Source organism: Entelurus aequoreus, linkage group LG13, assembly GCF_033978785.1.
Source record: "Entelurus aequoreus isolate RoL-2023_Sb linkage group LG13, RoL_Eaeq_v1.1, whole genome shotgun sequence".
Classification (NCBI taxonomy): domain Eukaryota; kingdom Metazoa; phylum Chordata; class Actinopteri; order Syngnathiformes; family Syngnathidae; genus Entelurus; species Entelurus aequoreus.
In genome coordinates, this window is record NC_084743.1 from 30,673,051 (window position 1) to 30,698,897 (window position 25,847).

The 25,847-nt window shown below is 38.6% G+C and overlaps 2 protein-coding genes across 7 annotated transcripts in view; one reads left to right on the plus strand and one right to left on the minus strand.

Annotated features, from left to right (window-relative positions):
* The window catches only part of sympk (symplekin), a 42,166-nt gene extending 39,322 nt beyond the window's left edge, over window positions 1-2,844 (minus strand). For 2 of the 4 annotated variants that reach the window (XM_062067664.1, XM_062067661.1), the window contains exons 1-3: window positions 2,709-2,844; window positions 1,752-1,880; window positions 252-317 (exon numbers count right to left, since the gene is read on the minus strand). In XM_062067664.1, the coding sequence (XP_061923648.1) occupies window positions 252-317; window positions 1,752-1,814 (129 nt within the window). In that variant the 5' untranslated portion in view covers window positions 1,815-1,880; window positions 2,709-2,844. The other 2 variants (XM_062067663.1, XM_062067662.1) reach the window with 2 other exon arrangements.
* Window positions 2,845-16,130: 13,286 nt separating this feature from the next.
* LOC133663294 (solute carrier family 35 member F5-like) overlaps window positions 16,131-25,847 on the plus strand; it is a 36,813-nt gene continuing 27,096 nt past the window's right edge. For all 3 annotated transcript variants that reach the window (XM_062067666.1, XM_062067667.1, XM_062067665.1), the window contains exons 1-3: window positions 16,131-16,286; window positions 18,646-18,799; window positions 21,961-22,110. In XM_062067666.1, coding sequence (XP_061923650.1) covers window positions 18,665-18,799; window positions 21,961-22,110 — 285 coding nt within the window. In that variant the 5' untranslated portion in view covers window positions 16,131-16,286; window positions 18,646-18,664. The remainder of the gene's footprint in view (window positions 16,287-18,645; window positions 18,800-21,960; window positions 22,111-25,847) is intronic.

A 25,847-nucleotide genomic window follows, 5' to 3' on the forward strand; every position in this document is an offset into this window, starting at 1 on the left:
AGTGAAGCTAGGTTTTTTTTTGTGGAAGTGCACATAAAAGGTAAGCGAGAAGCGTCGGAGGGCGAGGAGCCAGCCGGCGCCGGTCACACAAGCTATGTGCCGTGAGAGCATATTTCAGCCTTTGCACAAGTTTAATTTGAATGTCAAACAGCAAAGACAATAACCAGAAAAAAACATGTGCATTTATAGTTAATACAATAATAATCAACAGTTATAATAATTCCCAGTTAAAGAGTTTGGATATTACAGACCTGTTTGAGCACCATTAGCTTTTCATCTGTAGCTATCAAGGCAGCCTGATTCAAAAGATCCACCACCTGAAACATACACAATTGAATTGCTTTTAGGTGGAAAATTTCACTTATGACATTTTGCTTTGCCTATGTATTGCATAATAAGAAATATTTCAATAATGAATAAAGATATGTGTATAAATATGCTCTGGGACAGGGGGTCTGCAACCTTTACTATCAAAAGAGACATTTTGCCGCCTCTTCCACCAAATAAAAATGCTGTGGAGCCGCTAAACATAACACAGCTTCTAAAGTTTTCATCTTTTTATATTCTATTTTAAACGAAAGCTAACTGTTCATGTGAAATTAAACTATTTTTCCTTTTCTCCTTTGGCAAGTATTCATGTTTAGCTTACCTATGGGGTTGCACACTCGAGAAGCTGAACTGAACACACAGGCTTCCAGTCTCTTTTCCTTGCCTTTCCCACGCCTCAGGGCTCATAGACAATTGGAAATTATAGACAAACTATTTCTAAAGACGCAAACTTTTCCCACTACGGGGTGAAAAAAAAATATGAGGGAGCCACAACAAGAAGGCAGAAGAGCCACATGCGGCTCCAGAGCCGCGGGTTTCAGACCCCTGTTCTGTCCCAAAAGTCACTCCATATTCTCTACTGCTTGCCAGTGTTACCATATCTAAGTTATTGTGTAGAAATATGGGGAAATAATTACAAAAGTACACTTTATTCACTAGTCGTTTTATAAAAGAGGTCAATTAGAATTATACATACTGTTATGTTGGATTTCAAGAACACAAACTCTATTTATTGAATCCAAAATATTGAAATTCAATGATTTGGTGCATTTGCAAACGGCTAAAGGTATGCAAAAAGTAAACTATAACTTGCTACCCAAAAATGTACAACAAATATAACCTTCGAAATTGTTTTAACTTAAAACATTTGTATGAACATACAACACTTAAAACCTTTAGAAGAGAAGTATGTGGAATTACATTAAGGAAGACAATGTACTAATATGATCCAGTTTAAGAAAATGTTCAAACTCAAAGTGTTTACAAAGTACAAAGCAATTTTTTTCTGAAAAACGTCTTGAACTTCATTGAAAATTTGATAATTTTATTCATCTCATTATGTGAATCATAACTGTCTTAATTATTAATATAACTGTTGTAAATCTAATTCATTGATTTAAATTATGTTACAAAAATGAGAACAGGAAGTGAACAAATGCGTTAGTAATTGTTATGAATCGGAAAGGGGGTAAGATTAAATAAGCTTTGCTTCTTCTTACTCCTTTTCGGACATGTAATATGTTAAAAGTTTGATGTACTGTATGCATGTTTGAAGTAAACTTACAACACATAATAATGCCGTGTTGAGAGACTTTCTCGACATATTGCCCGTAGAACAACTGACAACATCATTGTCCTTCGCACAAGCAATAGTGACAATTCTGTTTTTGCTTGGTCCGTAAATTCAATAAAGGTGAACATACCTTTTCACTGGTTGTGACGTCGATGACACTGGGGACTTCTCCATCCTTTGTAGAGAACTCCATAATTCTTTGCCGTTTCTTTCACTGTGTGTATAACATGATATTCCAAACTCTGATGAACAAACAGACCTATTAACACACAAGACAAGCACAATTAAGACATGTTTAGTTTAGTCTTTATTTGAAGGGCCAATGCACAGAGACGTTATGCTCAAAGACAGATATGTTCTGCACCAGATTATAGCTCATTTCCATCTGCAGTCCCTGGCTACCTAAATTAAAGAGATATGAAAAATCATGCAATAAAATTATAACATTAAAATGATACTATAGCATGTAATCAAATTAAGAAAAGTCATAAAATGCCCTTTCATTGACACATAAATTATACAATACAATCACACCTCATTTACATCATAACACAGACAATACATGCTTTTGTTCACATCTGTCATTTGTAAAAACAACCATGATTTCAACACACACACCTCACAGTTTACAACAAAATACAGTAGAGCTGCATTTTAGCATGAATTGATTAACGTGGACCCCGACTTAAACAATTTGAAAAACGTATCCGGGTGTTACCATTTAGTGGCCAATTGTACGGAATATGTACTGTACTGTGCAATCTACTAAAGAAAGTTTCAATCAATCAATCAATGTATAGTCGGTGTAAAAAAACACACGGGACAACATCGTAAATAACAACTTTCATTCTAAATCCAAACTGGATTTGTTGATAGTTACATAACGTGCATTCAAATGTTGTTTACCAATGTGCTAACGCGATTGTGCTATCATCATGCTAAGCGCCAAGCTAAGCTAACCTTATGGTATCTTTACACGTTTAATTAGAAGCAAGCAGTAGCATTGTCTCCCCCAAACATTTATTTTTCATCTCGAAACGACGGACATAAAGTGTGACCAACCCTTGAATCAGTATATCTAACTCACTTAAATCAAAAGACGTTTCATCTTCGTGGACTAAATGCACACTATGGAAGCCATTGGACAAGATTTCTTCTTCGTCGCTTCTTCTTCTTCAGTTTTGATGGCAGGTGACAATCACAACGTTCTAGGCGCATTACCGCCACCTATTGTAATGGAGTGTTAACCAGCGCACACCCAAAACCCGTTCTTTCTTTTTTTTGCTTGCAACCAAACATTTCATGCACTCAGTAAGGCGGTGTTTTTCAACCTTTTTTGAGCCAAGGCACATTTTTTGCGTTGAAAAAATTCGAAGGCACACCACCTGCAAAAATCATTAAAAAACAAAACACAGTAGACAGTAAAAAGTTAAAGTAATTGTCGCAATTGTTGGGTATGACTTTAAACCATAACCAAGAGTGCATCAATATTGCTCTTGTCTCAAAGTAGGTGTACTGTCACCACCTGTCACATCACGTCGTAACTTATTTTGAGCTTTTTGCTGTTTTCCTGTGTGTAGTGTTTTAGTTCTTGTCTTGCGCTCCTATTTTGGTGGCTTTTTCTCTTTTTTTGGTATTTTCCTGTAGCAGTTTCATGTCTTCCTTGACCGCTATTCCCCACGCCTGCTTTGTTTTAGCAATCAAGAATACTTCAGTTGTTTTTATCCTTCTTTGTGGGGACATTGTTGATTGTCTTGTCATGTTCGGATTTGTGGACGCCGTCTTTGCTCCACAGTAAGTCTTTGCTCCACAGTAAGTCTTTGCTGTCGTCCAGCATTCTGTTTTTGTTTACTTTGTAGCCAGTTCAGTTTTAGTTTTGTTCTGCATAGCCTTCCCTAAGCTTCAATGCCTTTTCTTAGGGGCACTCACCTTTTGTTTATTTTTGGTTTAAGCATTAGACACCTTTTTACCTGCACACTGCCTCCCGCTGTTCCCGACATGTACAACACAATTAGCTAACGGCTGCCACCTACTGATATGGAAGAATATTACACGGTTATACTATGCCGAGCTCTAGACAGCACCGACACTCAACAACAACACATAATGTGCAGACTATAATTACTGGTTTGCAAAAAATAATTTTAACCCAAATAGGTGAAACTAGATAATCTCCCACGGGCCACGGCACACCAGACTGAATCTCACGGCACGATAGTGTGCCGCGGCACAGTGGTTGAAAAACACTGAGCGTGTGCAGCAATGTGAATACAAGTACAACGCGTGATGTACGGATGATCAAAAACATTTGTTCGGGTAGGAATGTCGCATGTTACACCAACAACATTTTTGACAATCAAAGCTTGATCGTAACAATCCACATTTTGTATCATTGACATCGCTAATAACACGGAAGTGCTGCCGCTGACTGAACAAGGCACAGAGCTCCGCCCTCCATGCGCGCTTCCGCGGCAGGGGGCGCTAAACGTTTCAGGCATACAGAATTTCACACGACACAGGTAATCCTGCAAAAGTAACAACAAAACATCCATCCATTTTTTACCGCTTATCCCTTTCTAGCAGTCAAAGCACTTCGGCTTTGACTGGCCGTCACTGGAAGGATACTTCGTCTTTGACAGCTGCTGGAATCTGAAGAAATCAATTATTGTTTTTTTTTGTACAGGCGCGAAACAGGACAGTCGCGTGCCGGTTAAGGACCCCCGGCAACTTTGTGATTTTATTGGACGCAGCCCCGGAAGTAAATAGGTGGTGGGGGGAAGGTTTTTGTAGGGGGAAGAAATTTGGCGGGACAGTGTCCCAACTTTACCGCAGATTATTATGTAAGGGGGAGGAGTTTTGTCCCTCCAGAGTTGCCATAGGGCTATGACGTAAGATGTCTATGAATGTGGGTTGTTGAAGAAGGTGTGTAAAGATAACATTAAAGAAGTGGTGGCGACCGGTGTTGTGCCTGAAAACGCACCTCTGCCATAGAATGCACCCCCTGACGCGGGAGCGCGCTTACGTCACTCGCTTACGTCACTCGCTTACGTCACTCGTCTCGAAAAGTATATCTAAACTCGGCTGTAATCCCCTACCTCAATTTGGAACTTCATTTCTCATCATGTATTTTCTAACATTGGAGGCCTAAAATTTTTGCTATTGTGTAACTACAGCATTGATAGGATTCCTGTTGCTCTTTCAAACTTCCACAAACAAGCCCTTCTGGCATGGTCTCTTATATACAAGCACAATTTCTCACCTACCAAATACTTCATTTGGAACAATAAAGATATATGTTACAAAAGGAAATCTCTTTTCCTCAACAATTGGTTCAACAATGATATTATTTTAGTGAGTCAGCTTTTCAATAAGGAAGGTCAACTTTTTAATTACCAAGAATTTCTCAACCACTTTAAGGTCCCTGTAACTCCCAAACAATTTGCCATTGTATTTGATGCCATCCCAACAGGTGTTGTTATGTTGTACAGGGCTTACTCATCTCCTCTTTCTGCTGTAAAAAATGTGAATGATCCACTTGACACTCCTGTGGGGAAACTTTGCTTTGATCAGAAAAATAACAGAAAAATCCGCAGATTATTCCAAAATGATTGTGTGTCTGTCTCCTGTGTAATTGCGCTCTGGAATAATATTGTGAATGACATCTGCTGGGTCAAACCATGGTCCCTTCCTAACAGGTATTTACTTACCAACAAAGTCAAAGAGATATCTTTTAAAATCATTCATCGTTATTACCCTGTAAAGACTGTGATGGTTAGATACAAGAAGGACATTGATGTTACCTGCACCTTATGTAACATGCATCCAGAGACTGCTTACCACCTGTTTTGGACTTGTGAAAGCACTCGATCACTATGGCAGGGCATCTGTCGCTTCATCCTGGACAATATTCTTGACAAATTTGTGCTTTGTTTTAAAGATGTGATATTTGGTTTTACACTATATGAACAAAAATTTGAAAAGGAATTTTACCTTTGCAACCTATTGGCTAAGTTTTATATTCATAAATGTAAGTTTCTCAATACCCGACCTATCTTTTGTGCCTTTAAAAAAGAGTTAGAACTGTACATTAAGACACTCTCTACCTCTAGCAACCAGAAAGCTGTGAAGACGATTATGCTGTGTTCCAAATTTGAGTTGTTTACTGAAATTGAGTGAGCCTATGGCTTTGCACTTTGTTTATATTATATATATGTTTTTTTGCATTCTATTTTAGTTACTTTGAATTTATAACCCCCTGGCGCTGCTTTGTATTCTTTTTGTACTGTTTTGTACTACTTTTGTACTTATTTGATTGTTGAAATGTTGAAATGTATAAATACAACTTAAAAAAACAAAAACAAAAACAAACTCGGCTGTAATCACCGAAGTGGCTGAAATCGCCTCTTTTAAATCGCCTCTTTCTGCATAAGAAAGTACATTAAGTGAAATAATCCAAGTTTTCTTTACTTTTGGATGGATTAAAAATTGTGAGCCTTTAATGATTTCGCCGTCATTCAAGTGGCTGAAATCACCTCTTTCGGCATAAAAAAGTACATAAAGTGAAATAATCCACGTATTCTTTACTTGTGGATGGATTAAAAATTGTGAGCCTTTAATGATTTCGCCGTCATTAGATCAGATAAGGCGAAAACAATAACCAATTAATATTGGAATATTTGCTGTCCCGAAAATGTAGTATTAATTGTCTACTTTTAAATCGCCTCTTTCGGCATAAAAAAGTACATAAAGTGAAATAATCCAAGTTTTCTTTACTTTTGGATGGATTAAAAATTGTGAGCCTTTAATGATTTCGCCGTCATTAGATCAGATAAGGCGAAAACAATAACCAATTAATATTGGAATATTTGCTGTCCCGAAAATGTAGTATTAATTGTCTACCTTGACAGCTTACTGTAAAGAATATATACACCAAAGTAAACCTCTATATGTACTTTTTTAGAGACATCAAGGAGAACGAATGTTGGCTGCTTCATTCGACGTGTTGTCGTGATCCAATACTCGTATTTTAAAAAATATGACATTTTCTTTAACTTTAAGAAGCTCATGGGTGGATGGATGAATAAATAAATGAATGCATCTGATATCTACCATTGATTTGGTTTTAAGAAGTTTCAAATTGAACATTCACAAATAACGTTAAGTACCCGAAGTACCAGAGGTGGAGTTATGATGGGGGTGCATTTTCCACAGCTGCCGTAGAATGCACCCCCCATCTATACCCGGACTAGGAAGGTCATAAAGACATGACACTCACCCTGGTTACTCATCATAGCCCCCTCAGTGTACAGTGAAAACCATGTGATGATCGGACCACCAGAAGTGGAGTTAGGGTGGGGGTGCATTTTCAGGCAGGACGTTCAGGCCTGCTGCCTGAAAATGCACCCCCTATCTATCCCTGGCTAGGAAGGTCATAGAGACTTGGCACTCACCCAGGTGACTCATCATAGCCCCCTCAGTGTACAGTGAAAACCATGTGATGATCGGACTTCCAGAAGTGGAGTTATGATGGGGGTGCATTTTCCACAGCTGCCGTAGAATGCACCCCCCATCTATCTCTGGCTAGGAAGGTCATAAAGACATGACACTCATCCTGGTTACTCATCATAGCCCCCTCAGTGTACAGTGAAAACCATGTGATGATCAGACCACCAGAAGTGGAGTTAGGGTGGGGGTGCATTTTCAGGCAGGACGTTCAGGCTTGCTGCCTGAAAATGCACCCCCTATCTATCTCTGGCTAGGAAGGTCATAGAGACTTGGCACTCACCCTGGTGACTCATCATAGCCCCCTCAGTGTACAGTGAAAACCATGTGATGATCGGACTACCAGAAGTGGAGTTATGATGGGGGTGCATTTTCCACAGCTGCCGTAGAATGCACCCCCCATCTATCTCTGGCTAGGAAGGTCATAGAGACATGACACTCACCCTGGTTACTCATCATAGCCCCCTCAGTGTACAGTGAAAACCATGTGATGATCGGACCACCAGAAGTGGAGTTAGGGTGGGGTGCATTTTCAGGCAGGACGTTCAGGCCTGCTGCCTGAAAATGCACCCCCTATCTATCCCTGGCTAGGAAGGTCATAGAGACTTGGCACTCACCCTGGTGACTCATCATAGCCCCCTCAGTGTACAGTGAAAACCATGTGATGATCGGACTACCAGAAGTGGAGTTATGATGGGGGTGCATTTTCCACAGCTGCCGTAGAATGCACCCCCCATCTATCTCTGGCTAGGAAGGTCATAGAGACATGACACTCACCCTGGTGACTCATCATAGCCCCCTCAGTGTACAGTGAAAACCATGTGAAAATTGGACCACCAGAGGTGGAGTTAGGGTGGGGGTGCATTTTCAGGCAGGACGTTCAGGCCTGCTGCCTGAAAATGCACCCCCTATCTATCTCTGGCTAGGAAGGTCATAGAGACTTGGCACTCACCCTGGTGATTCATCATAGCCCCCTCAGTGCACAGTGAAAACCATGTGAAAATTGGACTACCAGAAGTGGAGTTAGGGTGGGGGTGCATTTTCAGGCAGGACGTTCAGGCCTGCTGCCTGAGAATGCACCCCCTATCTATCTCTGGCTAGGAAGGTCATAGAGACTTGGCACTCACCCTGGTGACTCATCATAGCCCCCTCAGTGCACAGTGAAAACCATGTGAAAATTAGACTACCAGAAGTGGAGTTAGGGTGGGGGTGCATTTTCAGGCAGGACGTTCAGGCCTGCTACCTGAGAATGCACCCCCTGTCTATCTCTGGCTAGGAAGGTCATAGAGACTTGGCACTCACCCTGGTGACTCATCATAGCCCACTCAGTGCACAGTGAAAACCATGTGAAAATTGGACCACCAAAAGTGGAGTTAGGGTGGGGGTGCATTTTTTACCTGCCATAGAATGCACCCCCCATCTATCTCTGGCTAGGAAGGTCATAGAGACATGACACTCACCCTGGTGACTCATCATAGCCCTTTCCTTGCAGTGGGGGGTGCATTATAGATATTTATTTATATATATATATATATATATAGATATAGATATATATATATATATGTACTGTATATATATACATGTATATATATATATATATATATATATATGTATATATATACATATATATATGTATATATACTGTATATATATATAGTATATATATGTATATATACTGTATATATATGTATACATATATATAAATATATATATATATATATATATATATATATATATATATATATATATATGTATATATATATATATATATATATATATATATATATATATATATATATATATATATATATATATATATATATATATATATATATATATATATATATATATATATATACTACCGTTCAAAAGTTTGGGGTCACATTGAAATGTCCTTATTTTTGAAGGAAAAGCACTGTACTTTTCAATGAAGATAACTTTAAACTACTCTTAACTTTAAAGAAATACACTCTATACATTGCTAATGTGGTAAATGACTATTCTAGCTGCAAATGTCTGTTTTTTGGTGCAATATCTACATAGGTGTATAGAGGCCCATTTCCAGCAACTATCACTCCAGTGTTCTAATGGTACAATGTGTTTGCTCATTGGCTCAGAAGGCTAATTGATGATTAGAAAACCCTTGTGCAATCATGTTTACACATCTGAAAACAGTTTAGCTCGAAACAGAAGCTACAAAACTGACCTTCCTTTGAGCAGATTGAGTTTCTGGAGCATCACATTTGTGGGGTCAATTAAACGCTCAAAATGGCCAGAAAAAGAGAACTTTCATCTGAAACTCGACAGTCTATTCTTGTTCTTAGAAATGAAGGCTATTCCACAAAATTGTTTGGGTGACCCCAAACTTTTGAACGGTAGTGTATGTATATGTATATATACATATATACATTGTCTTTATAATCTGTTTTGTCATTGATGTTAACATTGATGTTCATCAACATTTAACATTGTCACGTTATCGATGGGAAAATTCATTTTTAGACAATATGATTTGCCTGAGCGGCTAGGAGACATCAAGAGTAACAAGCGGTAGGAAATGGATTAGAAAGGAAATATTTTTTAAAAAATAAAATAAAAAACTAAAAACTAAAAACTTTTTGTTTAACTTGGGACTTCCTGTGGGCCGGATTTTGGATGCTGGGGGGGCCGGATCCGGCCCGCGGGCCGTAGTTTGGGGACCCCTGCTCTAGGTAATACAAGACAGTCTTGATTTTAAGCATTTGAAAATTGGTTGACTGCTTAACATCTTGCTTTACTATAACACATTTAAAAAACAGATTCTAACATGTAAATATTTCTCGGTAAATGATGACGTATTTCAAATGAGGTTTGCCACTAACATTTTTAAACCATAAAAAATATTGATGGCACAGATTAAATCAAATAATCAGGACAGCCTAATACAATTACATATTACTGGAGTTTATTTTAATTTCAGCAAGATATTTGAAGAAATTTGAGAGTGAATATTGATACATACTCTTTTTTGGAACAGATGATCTCAGCAATGTCTGTCACAGCTGTGGGATGGAGGAGAGCGATAACCCTCAATGGGTATGTTTTCACTGTGCAATACAATCAGGCTGTGAAATAGCAGGGCGTAGATAACATAATTATTGTAGTATATAGAGCTGTAACAGTGATAATGATGAATTATTTAAATCCGTAATTTATATACAGTACATTTAATGGCCCAACTTATCTGCCTCCTCACCTCCATCCTCTCTCACCTTAGATCTGCTGTGACATCTGTGACAGGTGGTTTCACCACGAGTGTGTCCTGAGGCCAGATGTGGATGGAGATTACCTGTGCCCTGCATGTTCATGATGAGGGATGGGGGGGTTGGAAGTATTAAACTATATTTATGTTATGACCTTCTGCCCAATATCTAATAATATTTCTGTTTATAGATGTATAGTTGCTTCTGAGAAGTTAAATTTTATTACAAAAAAGTGTTCTATTTTGATTGTCTTTGGGTTTACTTTATTTGACGTTTGACTTTGAATATTGTATATATAAAATATTTAACTATGTGTGGATTTTGTTATTTGTTTGCATTAAAACAAATTGCATTATACCTTGTTTGATAAGAAATTATATTTCTTCTCCTCTGACCTGAAGACTGGGGACACTGTACATACCAAGAAAAACATAGGGGGTGCATTCTCAGGCAACTGGCCTGAACGTCCTGCCTGAAAATGCACCCCCACCCTAACTCCACTTCTGGTGGTCCGATCATCACATGGTTTTCACTGTACACAGAGGGGGCTATGATGAGTCACCAGGGTGAGTGTCATGTCTTTATGACCTTCCTAGCCAGAGATAGATGGGGGGTGCATTCTATGGCAGGTGTAAACAACGTCTGCCGGAAAATGCACCCCCACCCTAACTCCACTTCTGGTGGTCCGATCATCACATGGTTTTCCCTGTACACTGAGGGGGCTATGATGAGTCACCAGGATGAGTGTCAAGTCTCTATGACCTTCCTAGCCAGAGATAGATAGGGGGTGCATTGTCAGGCAGCAGGCCTGAACGTCCTGCCTGAAAATGCACCCCCACCCTAATTCCACTTCTGGTAGTCCAATTTTCACATGGTTTTCACTGTGCACTGAGGGGGCTATGATGAGTCACCAGGGTGAGTGCCAAGTCTCTATGACCTTCCTAGCCAGAGATAGATAGGGGGTGCATTCTCAGGCAGCAGGCCTGAACGTCCTGCCTGAAAATGCACCCCCACCCTAACTCCACCTCTGGTGATCCAATTTTCACATGGTTTTCACTGTATACTGAGGGGGCTATGATGAGTCACCAAGGTGAGTGTCATGTCTCTATGACCTTCCTAGCCAGAGATAGATGGGGGGTACATTCTACGGCAGCTGTGGAAAATGCACCCCCATCATGACTCCACTTCTGGTAGTCCGATCATCACAAGGTTTTCACTGTGCACTGAGGGGGCTATGATGAGTCACCAGGGTGAGTGCCAAGTCTCTATGACCTTCCTAGCCAGAGATAGATAGGGGGTGCATTCTCAGGCAGCAGGCCTGAACGTCCTGCCTGAAAATGCACCCCCACCCTAACTCCACCTCTGGTGGTCCAATTTTCACATGGTTTTCACTGTACACTGAGGGGGCTATGATGAGTCACCAGGGTGAGTGTCATGTCTCTATGACCTTCCTAGCCAGAGATAGATGGGGGGTGCATTTTCCACAGCTGCCGTAGAATGCACCTCCCATCTATCTCTGGCTAGGAAGGTCATGGAGTTATGATGGGGGTGCATTTTCCACAGCTGCCGTAGAATGCACCCCCATCATAACTCCACTTCTGGTAGTCCGATCATCACATGGTTTTCACTGTACACTGAGGGGGCTATGATGAGTCACCAGGGTGAGTGCCAAGTCTCTATGACCTTCCTAGCCAGAGATAGATAGGGGGTGCATTCTCAGGCAGCAGGCCTGAACGTCCTGCCTGAAAATGCACCCCCACCCTAACTCCACCTCTGGTGGTCCAATTTTCACATGGTTTTCACTGTACACTGAGGGGGCTATGATGAGTCACCAGGGTGAGTGCCAAGTCTCTATGACCTTCCTAGCCAGAGATAGATAGGGGGTGCATTTTCAGGCAGCAGGCCTGAACGTCCTGCCTGAAAATGCAACCCCACCCTAACTCCACTTCTGGTGGTCCGATCATCACATGGTTTTCACTGTACACTGAGGGGGCTATGATGAGTAACCAGGGTGAGTGTCATGTCTTTATGACCTTCGTAGCCAGAGATAGATGGGGGGTGCATTCTACGGCAGCTGTGGAAAATGCACCCCCATCATTGATTGATTGATTGAGACTTTTATTAGTAGGTTGCACAGTGAAGTACATATTCCGTACAATTGACCACTAAATGGTAACACCCGAATAAGTTTTTCAACTTGTTTAAGTCGGGGTCCACTTAAATTGATTCATGATACAGATATATACTATCATATATACTATCATCATAATACAGTCATCACACAAGATAATCACATTGAATTATTTACATTATTTACAATCAGGGGTGTGGAGGGGGGGGGGGGGAGGATATGGACATCAAGTAGTGGACATAGAGAGAGAGAGAGAGAGAGAGAGAGAGAGAGAGAGAGAGAGAGAGAGAGAGAGAGAGAGAGAGAGAGAGAGAGAGAGGCATAAGAAAAAGAAAAAGTATCTGCATTTGATTGTTTACATTTGATTATTAGCAATCCGGGGAGGGTGTTAGTTTAGGGTTGTAGCTGCCTGGAGGTGAACTTTTATTGCGGTTTTGAAGGAGGATAGAGATGCCCTTTCTTTTATACCTGTTGGGAGCGCATTCCACATTGATGTGGCATAGAAAGAGAATGAGTTAAGACCTTTGTTAGTTCGGAATCTGGGTTTAACGTGGTTAGTGGAGCACCCCCTGGTGTTGTGGTTATGGCGGTCATTTACGTTAAAGAAGTAGTTTGACATGTACTTCGGTATCATAACTCCACCTCTGGTACTTCGGGTACTTAACGTTATTTGTGAATGTTCAATTTGAAACTTCTTAAAACCAAATCAATAGTAGATATCAGATGCATTCATTTATTTATTCATCCATCCACCCATGAGCTTCTTAAAGTTAAAGAAAATGTCATGTTTTTAAAAATACGAGTATTGGATCACGACAACACGTCGAATGAAGCAGCAAACATTCGTTCTCCTTGATGTCTCTAAAAAAGTACATATAGAGGTTTACTTTGGTGTATATATTCTTTACAGTAAGCTGTCAAGGTAGACAATTAATACTACATTTTCGGGACAGCAAATATTCAAATATTAATTGGTTATTGTTTTCGCCTTATCTGATCTAATGACGGCGAAATCATTAAAGGCTCACAATTTTTAATCCATCCAAAAGTAAAGAAAACTTGGATTATTTCACTTTATGTACTTTTTTATGCCGAAAGAGGCGATTTAAAAGAGGCGATTTCAGCCACTTCGGTGATTACAGCCGAGTTTAGATATACTTTTCGAGACGAGTGACGTAAGCGAGTGACGTAAGCGAGTGACGTAAGCGAGTGACGTAAGCGAGTGACGTAAGCGCCCTCCCGCGTCAGGGGGTGCATTCTATGGCAGGGGTGCATTTTCAGGCACAACACCTGACCTGCTCTAATGTCTCCCGTTTATTATTTTATTAGATAGGTACACAGAATATGCGAACCCAGGACCCTCGGCTACACCAATATACACAGATGTTTTCAAGAATATGACTTATTAAAGGACATTTCTCCATTTGTCCATTCCTCAGATGATAAACTTGTATGATGACTGAAATATGCTGATAGCAACCTAGAGTCCCCTCCACTTCGGAATATGTACTGTACTGTACAATCTACTAATAAAAGTTTCAATCAATCAATCAGAAAGCAATTGGGGTGAGCATTCCACAGACGCAAATACAGCGCATGACAAACGGGTTTCTAACAAACTATCGGTATTTACAGTAGAGATCGTGGTTATTTTATAGACACTTGGGTGGGTGGAGGAGGTTTAACAACAGCAGAATTGATGGCACTAAAGCAGGCCTGGGCAATTATTTTGACTCGGGGGCCGTGCACTAGAAAAAAACGGGTCTGGGGGCCGGTATATCTATTTTTAGGCACACTAATACAAAACTTCACAATAATGTCTGATTGAATGCTAAAAACGTTATGACAGACCGACTTAAAAACGTAATGGAATTTTACATTTTTCTGTGTGGTGGATTGTCCAGAGCTTAAACAGCAACAAAAGTGAATTTAGTACAAAAAGTTTATTTACCCATTATCAAGTCAGATTGAGCTGTCCATGCAGACACATAACGTCCTCCGGAGGACTCCCAAAAGCAATCTCTCTCGAGTCCCGGTCTCCTGACAGTTTTATCTGTCTCTTGTGCGTCACTCCTGACGCAGATGTTTTTGCAACATCCTTGGATTCCTTAATCATACTTAAACAATCAAAACATTCTGTAGACAGGATGGCACGACTTAATATTCACTTTTGTCCCACACCCGGGGACACAGAATAGAAGAGAAGTTAAATGAGCATACATTCTTGACAGACATGAAATATAGGTCAAAGGTCAGAAATTCTACTACATCTATGAAGGATAAAAATCTGAATATTGACAAAAAATATGAACGTTACACCCCCTTTCAATCGACACATTACAATCAAGTGAAACGCAACAAAAATGCAACAAACAGTGAAATATGAACGCAAAGGGTACAAAATAAACCCACCTACAATCTGATATATTTGATATATCACTAAGCTTTAGAACTTTGTTGTGAAAATCTCCTTCCGCGTCTGTGGAAACGCTCCCCGCCCACACTGCTTGGTGCCTCGTCTGAGCTGCTGTGACGTAGATGACCATAGTAACTAATTAGATGACCATAGTAACTAATTAGATTAGCATAGTAATTAATTAGATTACCATGGTAACTAATTAGATTACCATAGTAACTAGTATATCATCCAAAAGCGCAGATTCCAACCATTGGAATATTTAGTATAGTTGAAGACTTACGGTCATTAGAAAACATCACTGCCCATCATAATGGCAGCTACACTTTCTATCATAAAGATCTAAAAAAATTATTTGAGAATGTCCGGCGGGCCAGATTGAAAAGCATAACGGACCGCATGTGGCCTCCGGGCCTTAATTTGCCCAGGTCTGCACTAAAGGATGGGAAGAGTGAGGCAACAAACGACTTAATTAGTGAAGGCACTGTGCGCTAAATAAAGGATTGGCAGTAAGCACACTGATGGGAAATGCACATGTGGAGAGGAAGAAAGCGTCACCCATATCATATCCTCAAAGACTGCAATAAGTCATCATCGGCGGTCACTCGAAGCGAGTATGACGATCCTCCTGGTAGGGGTATATCCCTTTATGGAGGATGCCTGTGCGTGACTTTGTTTAACGTGGGGGGACTGGTGCACAGACAGTCACCACACGATCCTTGACAGAATCGGGTCAGGGTCCAGTGGCATGAAGTCCAAGACGACTGGGGACCCTTTTCTGCTGCAGCCTTGCTCCGCCATCGCAGCCGTTGTGGTAGTTCTTAAATCTACCGTCTTCCGCCTGCTCCGCCGTTGAGGTCTTCACTGTATCCCTGGCTAGGGGGCAGTCAGGTACTAGGCCTTTGCCAAGGGCCACCTGGGGTGTCAGTAGTAAAGGGGTTAACCTCCTAGTGCCCCAATACCCCATAGAGGAGCCTCCACTGCCGGATGCACTTTAACGTCATGCCCAGGACACAATAAGTCAATAAGTACAATGAAGAGAGAGCCTGATGCACAAAAAGTGTCAGAAACTGGGGAAAAAGGACACTTCACTGAAAAGCATATTAAGCGGGGGACATCAAGCAGTGGCAAAAGCGGTTTTGGGATTATTGCAAAAGACTGGACTAAATAAAAGGATCTGAGGCAATGAAGGAATTCAAATAAGGACCAGTGGGAGGCAGCAATACGCCTAAGATGCGTTCAGTCTGCCGGAAATTAAAACGAAGAAGAAAAAGACGGCGCTTGTAAAAATGGTGGCTTCGATGTCCACGGAAGGAATTTAGGCATCTTCAAACTTTCCTACTAACAACCCAGCGAAGGATATTTTCATCCCCGGTAAAAGCTTTTCCAATTTGACTGAAAATGAAACGGCCTTTAAGTGAGATACGTCTGTCTGACTCCCTCGTTTGTTATGTTATTATTATTTTCTGTTGTTGTTGACAGAAGCTGAACTCAACAGCAGCTGAACTCAACAAGATGTCTGCTTTCCAGTCATTTTTGTGTTACTCTTTATAAATGGCAGACTTCGGAGTAATGATAATAATAATGTATTATATATACAGAGATTTTCTAGACACTCCGCGCTTTACAGTGAAAATTCGAACCCAGAGTAGCCTACTGCTACATTGCCATGATTGTATTCGTGGTGGGCTCACATCAACAATTGGTTTTCTTTTTGGTCATTGTCAATTACATTATGTTACACAATCAATCCTAATTGTCATATGGTTATTGTTTAAGCTTATTACGGTTACAATATGATGCATCATATTTTTATTTCTCCGTACAGCATGTCCGAAAAGTAGTAGAAGGAAGCAACTCTTATTTAATCCTACCCCTTTTCCAATTGATATTAATTACTAAGACATATATTCGCTTCCTGCATATGGACACAATATTGAGGTGTGATTCATCAATGATATTGATTTGTATTACAATTATTTTGACAGTAAATTATCGATATTTAACTTTACTATTTGATGTGCCGATACCGAGCAAAATCCAGGCTGATATCGGCGACACCGACTCGATACCGATACTTTGTGCAAATATACACTACCATTCAAAAGTTTGGGGTCACCCAAACAATTTTGTGGAATAGCCTTCATTTCTAAGAACAATAATAGACTGTCGAGTTTGAGATGAAAGTTCTCTTTTTCTGGCCATTTTGAGTGTTTAATTGACCCCACAAATGTGATGCTCCAGAAACTCGATCTGCTCAAAGGAAGGCCAGTTTTGTAGCTTCTGTTACGAGCTAAACTGTTTTCAGATGTGTGAACATGATTGCACAAGGGTTTTCTAATCATCAATTAGCCTTCTGAGCCAATGAGCAAACACATTGTACCATTAGAACACTGGAGTGATAGTTGCTGGAAATGGGCCTCTATACACCTATGTAGATATTGCACCAAAAACCAGACATTTGCAGCTAGAATAGTCATTTACCACATTAGCAATGTATAGAGTGTATTTCTTTAAAGTTAAGACTAGTTTAAAGTTATCTTGATTGAAAAGTACAGTGCTTTTCCTTCAAAAATAAGGACATTTCAATGTGACCCCAAACATTTGAACGGTAGTGTACCTAATTTGTCTGCTATTATTTTAACAAGTAGTGTATTTCAAGTTTTGCTACCCTTGGGGAATCATCTTCAAGCGATAAAAAAAAATCACAAACAATGGCGTTTTTCTGCACCAAATGCATTATCTTGTTTGTATACAACTTTGTATGTAGTGTCTCCAAATAACAGACAATAAAAGGATACATACACTAGCTGTTTTATAATATTAAGTGACTAATTTCAATTGCCACAAATGTTCTTGCTTGCTCATTTTATTTAGACAAGATATCAGTTATTTAGTTACTTTACACTGTGTTCCTGTCAATGATATAGATCAGTGTTTCTTAATCTTAGGCCCATTATTAGAGGACTGCCAAAAAATATCTGTTTCTCAGCTATGGTCCCTATGAGCCGCAGTAATACTCGGTTGTAATATGTTTTTCCACCACTTGTGGCAGAAATCACAATATCAAACAGAAGTAGTTTGGAGCTAAAGTCATAGAGAAGTTTCTTAAGTGCAAAAATTAAGACTTAAGTGTTGAAGCTCTATTTTCATTTGTACTTTAAGTTTATAGAAAGTTTAGTTAACAAACATATATATGAATATTTATTAATAATTTAGTTTATTTATCTTAACTCTACATAATTGAATGTATTATTTTCATCATTTATTTAAGTCGCTTCTTATGCAGTATATTTGGTCAGTATTTGTTTTTTTAATCTGACCTAAGCCTAAGGTTTATGTATTAAATAAATAATAATCTTTGTGATTAACACATGGTTTCATATCAATTGACAAGTTTGTAAACTCTAAGTAGGTAAGTAATAATTATTGTAAATGATTAAAATTAATAGTAAGATGACTAATTCAGTGTTAATATTTGAGTAGGCCCCAGGCTCCTCGATAGTGGAAAGGTTGGGCCCTGAGGTCAAAAAGGTTCAGAACCCTTGCTAGATTATCTCAAATAAATAAAGTATCAATATTTCGTTTTGAGAATCTTTATTAGAGTATAAAGATCTGGTATTGGCGGTATCGGTATTTCAGTATCGAGCAGCACGTCACTGTTATATATAGTGCCTTTGGAGCTTGGCCTGTTGCCTCAAATAATCATTGTTCTTTTTGTGTCCATTTTTAGTTGCCTCATTAGTGTCACAATGGAATGCATGTTCATCATGAATCGAATGGGCTCTCAAGGTGGCTCTGCATACCATCGGCGACGTATGGCTCTGGGGGTGGCAATACTTCTGCTGGTGGATGTCATCTGGGTAGCCTCGTCTGAGCTCACATCAGTAAGGACAATTTTACAATTATGCAAGTACAAGATGAAATGCATTCATAATGATATGACTAAGGCTGTCTTGGACTAAGGATGTTCATAGTCAAATTTGATTCGTTAGATTTTGCCTATATTTTACGATTAGTCGACTCTAGAGCATTTTTTTAAAGAGAAATAAAACCGAAAGTGATATGTAATAGTCCATACTAATTGGTCACTAGGTGTGTATCAAGTCACGTGCTGCATGTCCTCTGTCACTTATATACTGAATCCTAAAGTTAAAGATAATTATCAAAGAAAAAAACACAGTATTTAATTTAAGTAAACAAAAAAGATCTGATTTGCAACTTTTTTCACTTAAAAAAAAAGGCTAAACCACATACGGTTGCTACCGCAAGTAGCTCTCCTGTGTTGTAATAATTCATTGAGTAATCAAACAAGAGTTAGTCTTTCGTATCCTTTTTGAAAAATATTGCAATACAAAAATTACGCAATTTTCACATGGAATCTGGCTGTGAGCAAGCAGCTGTTTGAACACATTTTGTTGTGAATTACACACATTATATTTATATTGGGAGTAATCATAGTCACCCACCTCTTTTACAGTTTTACTTATTATTGCAGCAACTGTCTTTTCAAACTGGGCTATGGGGGGAGGTTCAAACTAATTTATCTTCGGTCTGCTTATCTGTTTTAGCCGTCCACATTAATCTTCTTTATCTTTTTCCTGAAGTCCAAACATTTTTTATTTTAGCCTGTGGGCGCTTATAACTAAAGCACACAGCAATGATGTCGGCTCTCAGTCTTAACCCTAAAAACATGAGAAAAAAGCACCTCCTACTGAATCCTGATAGGGCAAAGCGTGCATAGCTTAGGCACATGGCTACATTCAATATAAATAAATAAATGGGTTATACTTGTATAGCGCTTTTCTACCTTCAAGGTACTCAAAGCGCTTTGACAGTATTTCCACATTCACCCATTCACACACACATTCCCACACTGATGGCGGGAGCTGCCATGCAAGGCGCTAACCAGCAGCCATCAGGAGCAAGTGTGAAGTGTCTTGCCCAAGGACACAGCGGACGTGACGAGGATGGTAGAAGGTAGGGATTGAACCCCAGTAACCAGCAACCCTCCGATTGCTGGCACGGCCACTCTACCAACTTCGCCAATATACCTTCTACCTACTTTCAATAAGGCAATATTCTTTTATAAATATTTCCGCAATTCCTCCACTGTTTCATTTAAAATTTTTGGAACTCATGCAGATCCCAAATACACAACAGCAGGTGTCAATATGTAAGAAAAGTTGGTTTTGCATAATATGTCCCATTTAATTTTTTTTTTTAAATGTTTATTTTAAACAACATAAAAAAAGACACAAGATACACTTAACATTAGTGCATCAACCCAAGAAAACCATCCCTCCCCCATTCACACTCATTTACACAAAAGGGGCTGTCTCTTTCTGTTATCAAAAAAAACTTCTGGTTCCTGCGATATAGAATAATACAGTCTGCAAGGGATACAGTCTTTAGAGTACACATGATTGTGTGTGGTGCTGGTCCACTAACATTTTCATTAATTACTATTTTTTATGTAATTGTTTTTATATTGCTTTACTTTCAAACAAAACAAACAAAGGACCTTAACTTCACCAGACCGGGTTGTCAATGAAATCAGATTGTTCAAAAGGGTTCTTAAAACCAGGTCCAGTTCAGATTACGTCCAGATCTTCACCCATGTACACCAAAAACCAGGGAACACAACAGGTTGCATACAATCCACAAACAAAGATACATTTTCAAATTAAGCACCCATGTACAGTCCAGATCACATCCAAGTCGAACTCAGCAACACATACCTTCATTTATGTACACTTAAAATAGGGAATACAACAACAGATTGCATATCATATATAAACAAAATTACATTTTCAAAATAAGCCTTTGAGGACTTCCCATCTTTTTTTGTTTTTTGGCATCATTATCGTTTTCAACCATATAGTTTTCTAAAGTTAAAAAATACTGAATAAATGTTTTAAAGAAAGAAATACTAAGTGAATATTTGTTTTTGGCCTTAAAAATAAACCTTTTACCGAGTACTATAATTAAATTGACTAAATCATGACTGTCAATGAACTCTCCTAAAATAACAGAAACCACATCAAGCTTCATAAACAAACCGTTTAATTGTTTGTATTTGTTGATCTAGCAAGTGCTGTGAGACAATATAAGCTTCAGTCGATATCAACTATTAATTTTTAAACTGTGCACTCAAAACATGTTTTTAAATATCATTGTAGATGTTGTTTAATCACAAATTCTGGAAAAATAATCATTTACCGTATTTTTCGGAGTGTAAGTCGCTCCGGAGTATAAGTCGCACCGGCCGAAAAATGCATAATAAAGAAGGAAAAAAACATATATAAGTTGCACTGGAGTATAAGTCACATTTTTTGGTGAAATTTATTTGATAAAACCCAACACCAAGAATAGACATTTGAAAGGCAATTTAAAATAAATAAAGAATATTGAACAACAGGCTGAATAAGTGTATGTTATATGAGGCATAAATAACCAACTGAGAACGTGCCTGGTATGTTAACGTAACATATTATGGTAAGAGTCATTCAAATAACTATAACATAAAGAACATGCTATACGTTTACCAAACAATCTGTCACTCCTAATCGCTAAATCCCATGAAATCTTGTACGTCTAGTCTCTTTCGTGAATGAGCTAAATAATATTATTTGATATTTTACGGTAATGTGTTAATAATTTCACACATAAATCGCTCCTGAGTATAAGTCACACCCCTGGCCAAACTATGAAAAAAACTGCGACTTATAGTCCGAAAAATACTGTAATAATAATGAATGGATGGATTGTGGGCCCCAATTAATAAGACATTCAAAGGGACAAGCGGTAGAAAATGGATGGATGGATGGATGGAAACCAAAGTGTATTTAAACTTCTGATTGGAACTCTATGTATTTTATGGACTGTTGTACTTTTGCAGGACTTAAATGAGTTATTCTTTGCAGAGGTAAAACAGGTCAGATGTTTCGCGTTTATCTTTTTAAACATAATAGATTAGATAAAGTGTATGTGTAAATTGGTTCTGTAAATCATTTATCTCACAACTTTCTTTCTATCTCTGTTGCAGTACATTTTCAAGCATCAGGACTACAACAAGCCCTTCTTCAGCACATTTACCAAGACATCTATGTTTGTACTCTACTTGTTGGGTTTCCTGCTGTGGCGTCCTTGGAGGCAGCAGTGTACTGGTTCCCTCAAACACCACAATGCTTCTCTGGTATGTTGTCAAATTTGACCATGTCAGAGCACCAACCAACCGCTTATACATGAATATATAACCATGTTTAAGTCAATTTCCTTTGCAATTTGTTAGACTTTGAGGACTCTCTTACATGTACAGTACAGGCCAAAAATGTGGACACACCTTCTTATTCAAAGCGTTTTCTTTATTTTCATGACTATTTACATTGTAGATTGTCACTGAAGGCATCAAAACTATGAATGAACACATGCAGAGTTATGTACTTAACAAAAAAAGGTGAAATAACTGAAAACATGTTATATATTCTAGTTTCTTCAAAATAGCCACCCTTTGCTCTGATTACTGCTTGGCACACTCTGCATTCTCTCGATGAGCTTCAAGCACACCTGTGAAGTGAAAACCATTTCAGGTGACTACCTCTTGAACCTCATCGAGAGAATGCCAAGAGTGTGCAAAGCAGTAATCAGAGCAAAGGGTGGCTATTTTGAAGAAATGAATGCTCCCTAAAGTGCTGTTTTTGAAGAAATACAGTACAGGCCAAAAGTTTGGACACACCTTCTCAGCCAATGCATTTTCTTTATTTTCATGACTATTTACATTGTAGATTGTCACTGAAGGCATCAAAGCTATGAATGAACACATATGGAGTTATGTACTTAACAAAAAAAGGTGAAATAAATGAAAACATGTTTTTGTATTCTAGTTTCTTCCAAATAGCCACCCTTTGCTCTGATTACTGCTTTGCACACTCTTGGCATTCTCTCGATGAGCTTCAACAGGTAGTCACCTGTAATGGTTTTCACTTCACAGGTGTGCTTGAAGCCCATCGAGAGAATGCCAAGAATGTGCAAAGCAGTAATCAGAGCAAAGGGTAGCTATTTGGAAGAAACTAGACTATAAAACATGTTTTCAGTTATTTCACCTTTTTTTGTTAAGTACTTTACTCCGCATGTGTTCATTCATAGTTTTGATGGCTTCAGTGACAATCTACAATGTAAATAGTCATGAAAATAAAGAAAATGCATTGAATGACAAGGTGTTACTATATTTCTTAAAAAACAGCACTTTAAGGAGCATTAATAGCTATATTAATACTAATTTTGTGAGCAACAAAGAGTAATCAAAGAAACCAAGGCAAAAGGAAAAGTAATCTTTTATTCTACAACGTACCATCCACTAGTCTAACCCACTTACCACTTAGTCAGAAGTCCTGCTCTGCCGTCACCGCATGGTGACGAGGGATTTCATTGATTGCAAAAAATTGTCTATATTAGGCATGTCCCGATCATTATTTTTGGCCTGCGATTGTAATTAGATTTTTTTAGCCCCAAATTCAATCCAATTTGGTGTTCTGATCTGATATTATGACTATGTTATTACAGACTATGGAACTGAAAATGTTATTATTAGGTAACTAAAGTAAACACAATAACACATTTTTATAAAGCGTATTTCAATAAATTTGCTTAGCCAAATTATTTTGGGCAAAATAAGTCCATAGTGCACGATAGCTAAACAATTGGATCCCATTTTAAATCATCCCTCAAAGTTCTCCTTTATCCAAGGACTTATTCCCTGCGTTTGAAAAAAAAAAAAAAGCAAATGATTTTGTAATAATAATAGGAATTCAAAAACTTCTAAAAGTAATCGATAGTATTGATATTTGGATCAATTACCCTTCCTTTACATTGAAGTTGTAGCAGTTAGCTTAGCTTCTTATGTCATCCTGCTCGGTGTGTAGCATGCTAAGCCATGTCCTCATGTCAAACTGTAAGATTCCGTGACTGTTTTTATCCAACTATCTGCTGAACTCCATAAAAAATCTCTGAATTGTAACGCTACATAACATGCTACATAGTGCAAAAGCATGAGCAGATATCACAGTACAATATTTGACTTGCATGTATACAAAAAGCTGAGTTGATTTTATCCTTACTGTTTTCATCACTGTTTATATTGTGTTCATCTACTATATAGTATTTAATACTGACGGAGTTAACAACAACAATTAGCCTAGCTGCTGCACTGTTATATTGTGTAACTTATAGCACTTTCAATACACCTTCTTACATGACTATTTATATATTTTATATTGACCCTTTTAAACTTGGCCACTTCTTTACTAGGTTTTTGTCTACCTGTTTTTATCGTTGCTTGGAATGCATTGTGATTGATGTAAACATGTAAATGACAAGAATACATCTGAATCTTAAATCTTAAATCTAGTTTTGCACTGATAATGGTAGTTGTAAGACACTTTCTTTTTTGTTGCTGCCATGCAGGCGAGGATTAGTAACTGAGATTGGGCTGCGCATAGTAAATGGAATTCACACATTCTCTGCATGTGTACATGCCTATAACAAGGTATATCAATTTAAATGTATATACCTAAGTGTGCTCCCCTTTTGAAGGAATCTTTTACGTGAGTACAATCTTTAGCCATATGAACACCGGGACACTGCTGCGGTAAGGATTGGCTGTGCTCATCAGCTGATACTTAGGTTTGTTAAATAAAAACCTAAAATCGGCCCTATCCAATCACACAATCTGGTTTGGGACATCTATATTGTGTGGATTTGATAGTATATCATACTTGTAGTTAAGCAATTCAGGTCAAATGAAGTGTACTACTTGCTTGTATTGGGACTCTCCCTTTTGCAGGGAAGAGTCTTCTCAGATTATTCTATTCTAAGGCTGTCTGAATAAAAAGAAGTGACTAGAATTGAAGATTAATAATTGATTGTATTCAAAGGAATAAGTACAAACAATTGCAATTCCTGCGCTGGAGAGAACATAGCCGTCTTAAGTCCAGAGCCTTCTCTGAAAATGGTCGCTCCTCACATACTGTATGCTTTAGTCCATCTTGCTGCTCCGCCGCCCTGGCGAAGATTGAAACCAAAAGTTAACTTGGGGATTGTGTTGGGCACACACACACATTCTTGTCCACTTTCACTCTCTGCACCTGGTACAGCCTCACATCATTAAAACTAGAGGGAACACAATGTGTGTGTTCGTAAAGATAAGAAACAAGGTGAGATCATTATGTTTATCTTCTTCGAGAAAAACCAAGGCCAAAGCTAGTAACTTCTAAGGCGTTCCATTTTGCCCAAAGATGGGAAAATATTCCTGCAACACTTGCAATTACAGAGACACTGCTGTTTTCCTCTAAATTTGTTTGTGGAGTTGAACAACATGCCATCACATTATGGAGCTCTTGAGTTGAGTTTATTATTGAACATGCACATAGGGTAACATTGGCGCCTATCTCATGTTTACAATTGTACAAACGTCAATATGTCTGCAAAGGTGTAAGAAAAAGCCGATTTAATCCTACCCTTTCTCCGTAACAAAACAACCACTAGTACAGAACATTTCTATTAACATGTAAACTTTTCTGGGCAGCCTTGTTCTGCTCAACACATTCCAACGGTATTGTAGCAGAGGAGATAATCGGATTCAGAAAAAAATTCATATCCATTCAAAGCTATCGTTTAATTGATTGTCAATTTTCTCCTTAATCGATCAAGGAAATGTAGTTCAATCCCAATCTCCAGCTAGGGATGGGCACAAACTGTCTTCCTGATTCTAGAATTCTATTGAGACTCAATAATACACCCTGACTCAACATTGGAGGAAAATATGTGCAAATATTTGTAAACTGCGCTGGTGGATTGGAACAAGACTAAGTAAAGCATGTAAATGCAAAACGAAGAAAAGGAGCATAGACAGAAAAGACAAGTTATTGAAAACCA